The following is a 7072-nucleotide window of genomic DNA, read 5'->3' on the forward strand; positions in this document are numbered from 1 at the left end:
CTTCATCGGAGAGGCTATGGTGTTGATGTAGAAGCCCTCCGTGATCGATGCCCCTTCCGGCGGAGCTCCGGAACAGGCCCCAAGATGGGATCTCACGGGTACATTAGGTTTTTGGCTCCGTATCTGGTAGTTTGGGGGTACGTAGGTATATATAGGAGGAAGGAGTACGTCGGTGGAGCAACGTCGGGCCCACGAGGGTGGAGGGCGCGCCCAGGGGGTAGGCGCGCCCCCTACCTCGTGGCTTCCTGGTAGCTTTCTTGATGTAGGGTCCAAGTCCTCTGGATCACGTTCATTCCGAAAATCACGTTCCCGAAGGTTTCATTCCATTTGGACTCCGTTTGATATTCTTTTTCTGCGAAACTCTGAAATAGGCAAAAACAGCAATTCTGGGCTGGGCCTCCAGTTAATAGGTTAGTCCCAAAAATAATATAAAGTGTATAATAAAGCCCAATAATGTCCAAAACAGAAGATAATATAGCATGGAGCAATCAAAAATTATAGATACGTTGGAGACGTATCAATAACACGGTTTGTTAGTTTTCAAGAAAGTTTATGATCTATACTTTAACATGTGAATAGCTTGTTACTTTATCATGAGAAGTTTTATGAGATGAGCTACTGTTATGACAATAATGATGCTAGAAAAGGTGATTGAAATTATCATTGATCAAACTTGTGCACCTGCTAGCATTCACACTTCATAAATTATTTCTTTTATCATTTACCTACTCGAGGACGAGCAGGAATTAAGCTTGGGGATGCTGATACGTCTCCAACGTATCTATAATTTATGAAGTATTCATGCTATTATATTATCCATCTTTGATGTTTTATATGCATTTATATGCTATTTTATATGATTTTTGGGACTAACCTATTAACCTAGAGCCCAGTGCCAGTTTCTGTTTTCTCCTTGTTTTTGAATATTGCAGAAAAGGAATACCAAACGGAGTTCAATTGACGTGCCAATTTTTGATGATTTTTTATGGACCAAAAGAAGACCACGGAGCATCGGAGTTGGGCCAGAAGAGTCCCGGGCTGCCCACGAGGGTGGGGGGCGCGCCCACCCCCCTGGGCGTGTGGGCCTGCCTCGTGGACAGCTCGGGCACCTCCTTGACGTGAGACCAACGCCAAAAATTCCTATAAATACAGAAACCTCGGAAAATTAACCTAGATCGGAAGTTCCACCGCCGCAAGCCTCTGTAGCCACGAGAAATCAATCTAGGCCCTCTCCGGCACCCTGCCGGAGGGGGCCATCATCACCGGTGGCCTTGGAGGAGGATCCCGGAGAGGCCATCATCGCCATGAAGGCCAAGGACCAGAGGGAGAACCTTTCCCCATCTAGGGGGGAGGCCATGGAGGAGGAAGCACAAGGGGGAGAACCTCTCCTCCTCTCTTTCGGTGGCGCCGGAGTGCCATCTTGAGGGGAATCATCACCGCGGTGATCGTCTTCATAAACATCACCATCATCATCACCATCCTCATCTATTTTACGCGGTCCACTCTCCCGCACCCCGCTGTAATCCCTACTTGAACATGGTGCTTTATGCCACATATTATGATCCAATGATGTGTTGCCATCCTATGATGTTTTGAGTAGATATCTTTTGTCTTTGGGTTGATTGATGATCTAGATTGGTATGAGTTGTATGTTTTACTTTGATGCTGTCCTATGGTGCCCTCCGTGTCGCGCAAGCGTGAGGGGTTCCCGCTGTAGGGTGTTGCAATACGTTCATGATTCGCTTATAGTGGGTTGGTGAGTGACTGAAACACAAACCCGAGTAAGGCAGTTGTTGCGTATGGGAATAAAGAGGACTTGATGCTTTAATGCTATGGTTGGGTTTTACCTTAATGATCTTTAGTAGTTGCGGATGCTTGCTAGAGTTCCAATCATAAGTGCATATGATCCAAGTAGAGAAAGTATGTTAGCTTATGCCTTTCCCTCATATGAAATTGCAATAGTGATCACCGGTCTTGTCAACGGTTGCCTAGAACAATTCTGCACGCCGATCCACCATTATTCCACACTCGCTATTTATAATATTTAGTAATATATTCTAACTTTATGATAACAGCACCTACTTTTATATTTTAGCTCTCCGATATCATGCAAAATTATCCTCTTCATACCCACAACGTAGTTTTATTTCTCGTCTCTAGTTGGAAGCAAACGCTCGGTGTACGTAGAGTCGTATCAGTGGCAGATAGGACTTGAGAGAATATTGATCTTACCTTTAGCTCCTTGTGGGTTCGACACTCCATACTTATCACTTCCACCATTGGGAATTGTTACGATGATTTCCTGCACTTGGGGATTATCAAATACTTAGACATCCCTCTAATCATCTAAGTGATCACGTGATCCATATAAACTAAACCATGTCCGATCATCACATGAGATGGAGTAGTTTTCAATGGTGAACATCACTATGTTGATCATATCTACTATATGATTCATGCTCGACCTTTCGGTCTCAGTGTTCCGAGGCCATATCTGCATATGCTAGGCTCATCAAGTTTAACCCGAGTATTCTGCGTGTGCAAAACTGGCTTGCATCCGTTGTATGTGAACGTAGAGCTTATCACACGCGATCATCACGTGGTGTCTTGGCACGACGAACTGTCGCAACGGTGCATACTCAGGGAGAACACTTGTACCTTGAAATTTAGTGAGAGATCATCTTATAATGCTACCGCCGTACTAAGCAAAATAAGATGCATAAAGGATAAACATCACATGCAATCAATATATGCCAACTCAACAAACACCATCGGAGACACCTGTAGAGCATCTTTATAATCACCCAGTTACGTTGTGACGTTTGATAGCACACAAGGTGTTCCTCCGGCATTCGGGAGTTGCATAATCTCATAGTTAGAGGAACATGTATAAGTCATGAAGAAAGCAATAGCAATAAACTAAACGATCATTATGCCAAGCTAACGGATGGGTCTTGTCCATCACATCATTTTCCTAATGATGTGATCCCGTTCATCAAATGACAACACATGCCTATGGTCAGGAAACTTAACCATCTTTGATTAACGAGCTAGTCTAATAGAGGCATACCAGGGACACTTTGTTTTGTCTATGTATTCACACATGTATCAAGTTTCCGGTTAATACAATTCTAGCATGAATAATAAACATTTATGATGATATAAGGAAATTAAATGACAACTTTATTATTGCCTCTAGGGCATATTTCCTTCACTCAAGATAACAACCAATCGACACCGCCATCACAAACTAGTGTCCCTGCCACACCTTCGACTTATGAAGGTAACGAGAAACCACCGACTTCGACACCGCTACCACCTAGTCCCTCAGCAACACCGTCACCATATGGCCCCCCTACTGGTACTGAAGGATGGGTAAAAGTTCATAACTTTCATTATGCCTTATACTGGAAAATCGGGCAATTTGCGGTTTTAAGACTAAAGTTGGTAAAAAAGAAGGACATTTCCCTTGTCGATGTGCTCTATGTGATCATGCAAACTGCTGGAATTGGGAACAACTACTTCCTTGAGATAAAAGCTGCGGATGAATATAAGAAGGTCGACAAGTATCAAGTGGTCGTATGGGCTGTACCTAGGTCAACAATTCAACCATGGAAAGTGTTATCATTTAAATTTTCAGGAAACTAAGCACATGATAAGAAACTAGCTAGTTCCCATGCGTGGCATTTCTAGGGAGAACCGATAGGGAAATTTTGTGGTCAATGTGCGCACTAAGGGAATTGATATCCTACTTTTATGTTTCTAATTTCAATGATAACTTTTTGTTGTGTTCTTATTCAATATCGCCTCAAATTTACAAAACATGGGTGTACCACTTGTTTGATGGTTGCCTTGAAATTTACTTTAAAGTCTTTTTGCTTATTTGTAGTTAACACCGTTCACCTGGATGTCTACATATTTTGCCCTTCGTCACCATTTAAATCCAAAAACAATCAATCTCAAAGAAAATAGAAAATAATTCTATTGCAAAAACTCAAATATTAACAACACATAGCATATATATTTAAACAAAAAGATGTAGCATACAACAAGAAAATCTTCACAACCACCAAAAAGGAAGATTCACTACATGTATAACTAGGGTAATATGAGATGCAATGGAGGAAAAGGAAGGAGGGAGAGGTTGTACCGATGCTCCTCCCGCATATGTTGGAACACCGACAACAGCTGCGGTGCCGGCTGCTCCTCCACCATGGCGTCGGTGAAGTGCGTCTGCGCCTACTCCATTGTCAAGCCGGCATGGAATGTCACGGCCAGGGGCACCGACTCCCCGTTGGAGGCGGTCTCCATCGTTAGGTCGTCGTCAGAGACCTCTTGGGAGCTGGCGGGCAGGACAACCTCTATCCACCTCGCACGACGGCCCTACCAGTCGGCCGCTAGGGTGGCCAGCTCGTGCTTCTGCTCCGTGGAGAGGCTCTCCCACAATGCCCTGGAGCTCGCGGTTATAGCGGAGCTGGTGCACGAAGGAGGATGTGAAGCGGACGTGATGTGGTGCGGCTTGTGTCGGGCGTGTTTAAATAGCGGATGCCGGCCAGGCCAAAGTGGCGGTGTGTGTCAATGCGGACGCCGGAGTTGGTTTCTTGGCCGGCGTGCGTGTTTAATGACAGCAAGCGGACGAATGGATTGCCTGTTTGAATACGGCAGATGTCCATCATGTCCCGCCTAGTAACGTCTGAAAATGCGCGGACACCAGACTCTGCGCGGGCGGCGCTCTCGGCCGGGGCGCCGCTTCAATGCCGGCACCAATGAGATGTCGTGTGCCGCTTCAATGCTTGAGTGCCGGCACAAAATGGGTCCAGGCCGCTCGATTCGGACGGATGCAGACGGTTTAAGAGTGAGTGTTGGAGATGCCCTTACTCGGAAAAAAAAGATAGCACAGCTCATCGGTTATCACCGGAGCGGACACGTCCCTCGAGCATGTGCCCATATCACCGGAGCAGACACGTCCCTGGAGCATGTGGCCATATCACCGGAGCAGACACGCAAGTGCGTGCCAAATGTTGTTGACTCTCCAAAATAACGCCGATACATACTAGTAGTACATCAGACTAAGAACATTCAAACGTGTGTTAATAAAATTAATATGATTACAACAAATTTTCACTAAGAACAAAAGGCAGCCAGTGAAACTGCCAAAAAAAAACAATGGACTTCCTCTACTTTCTTTATTCCCTATGCTACTAATCTTGCTTGTGCAATGTGTTAAATGGAGGCCATGTGCCACCACCATTCTGGCAGTCATGTCCATGTCCGGGCCTCCAAAAAAATGAACTAACCTGACCGGAGACCTATCCACACACAGTCCAAAAAGAAAAGAAGAACAAGATCCCTATTTAATTTACCCAGTTTCCTCGCCCCTTGATTCCGATGGGTGTCGTTGAGAATTCTCCGGTCAGAACATCAACGAGTGGCCGAAGAACATGTCGTCCCTCGGCTCGTCCTTGGCCCTCGAGGCGTCGTAGTACATCGCGTCGCTCTGTTGCTGCTGCTGCTGCTCCTGCATGCTCGCGTACGAGTAGGACGGGTTGCCGAACCCGGACAGCGCGAACCCGCTCATCTCCGCGGGCGCGCCGCCGCCGTCGACGCCGCCGAACCCGTCGGGGCGTAGGCTGGAATAGCCGCCGGCGCCCTGCAGGTAGCTCGCGGCCGGCTGCAGCGTCGCAGCGCGGTACCGCGCTGCTGCGGCGGCGCTCCCGCGCGCGGCCGGCACGTCGTGGTTGTGCTTGCCCTCGTACGTGGTGACCACGGCCCGCAGGTCCTGCGACGCGCGCTCCACGTGCTTCCGCACCGGGCAATTGGGCGTCGTGCACTTGTAGTAGCTCCTGCCGAGAAAGAGAAAGGCAAAGCCGTGCATGTCAGCTCACACGTGTCTAACATTCGTACTTCATCTCAAGAAGTTCAGTAAAACTTCAGCTCGAACGTACCTCGGGTTTGGGTTGCCCTTGACCACCTTCTGCCCGTACTTGCGCCACCGGTAGCCGTCGTCGAGGATGTCGATGTCGCTCATCGTCTGGACGACCACCCTCGGCTCCCGCACCGTCCGGTTGCCGACGGCCATAATCGTCGCCTCGCCGTCGCTCCTCCATCTCTTGCAGTCAGGCTCCTCGTCGTCGAACTGATCCTCACCGCCGCCGACGGCTCCGGCAGGCCTTGAGCTCACGCCGTTCGTCTCGTCGTCCCCGTAGGACGCCGACGAGTTCTCGGGCGTGCCGGAGAGCGCGTCGCTCGACGCGTCGTTGGCCCCATGGCACTGCAGCGCGTACGACGACGACACCGCCGAGCCGGAGCCCCGGCGCGGGTTCTGCGGCTTGGGGTGGTTGTGTGTGCCCTTGTACACGATCTCGGTGACCTGGCCGTCGGGCGCCTGCTCCACCTTCTTCTTGGTGGGGCAGCCGGCGAAGGAGCACTTGTAGTAGCTGCGCGGGTTCTCGCTCCCCTTCATCTGCTTCTGCCCGTACTTGCGCCAGTTGTAGCCGTCGTCCGACGACGGCCGCCGGCTCTGCACGCGGTACCCGGCCGCCCCCGACGGCGCCGGGACGCTGTAGCCGCCGTTCCCGAGCGCGTCAGGTGCCGTCGTCGCCATGATGGTCGACGTGGTCGGCGGCTCGAATTGCGTGGTGAACTCCGCCGGCCTCGCGCCCCCGTTCATGCCCGTGTCTTGGTAGCTCCACGGTTGCTGTTGCTGCTGCTGCTCGTATGAGTCTCCCACCTACAGTAGCACAATACATTAGAGATCATGTAGTACAAGTGCATGGGCACAATTGGTACAATGGTTTTGACTTGAGCTTAGAGTGTGACAGCGTTGACTACAGTGTTTTAATTTCCAAATAATGTTAAGAGATAATGCGTGCGCATTTGTTTGACCTGATAAGCATAAAGGCATGTGAAGACAAGACACAAATTGTGAACAAGTCAGGAGATGACAACAGTTTTTTTTTTTTTGAGGAAATCAGAAAAAAAGTATGTGGGTAGAAATACTCCTACAGTAGAAGTGTGGGTAATATTCTGAGTATGCTTAAATTCAGGTTTGCTATTTCACATCTAGATGTGA

General features: G+C 48.7%; 1 protein-coding gene across 1 annotated transcript in view; it reads right to left on the reverse strand.

Annotated features, from left to right (window-relative positions):
• Positions 1-5070: 5070 nt before the first annotated feature.
• Positions 5071-7072, reverse strand: part of LOC123182356 (WRKY transcription factor WRKY24) — a 2958-nt gene continuing 956 nt past the window's right edge. The window contains exons 3-4 of the mRNA XM_044594892.1: positions 5946-6730; positions 5071-5843 (exon numbers count right to left, since the gene is read on the reverse strand). Of these exons, the coding sequence (XP_044450827.1) occupies positions 5414-5843; positions 5946-6730 (1215 nt within the window). The 3' untranslated portion in view covers positions 5071-5413. The remainder of the gene's footprint in view (positions 5844-5945; positions 6731-7072) is intronic.

This window comes from Triticum aestivum, chromosome 1D, assembly GCF_018294505.1.
Source record: "Triticum aestivum cultivar Chinese Spring chromosome 1D, IWGSC CS RefSeq v2.1, whole genome shotgun sequence".
NCBI classification, from domain to species: Eukaryota; Viridiplantae; Streptophyta; class Magnoliopsida; order Poales; family Poaceae; genus Triticum; species Triticum aestivum.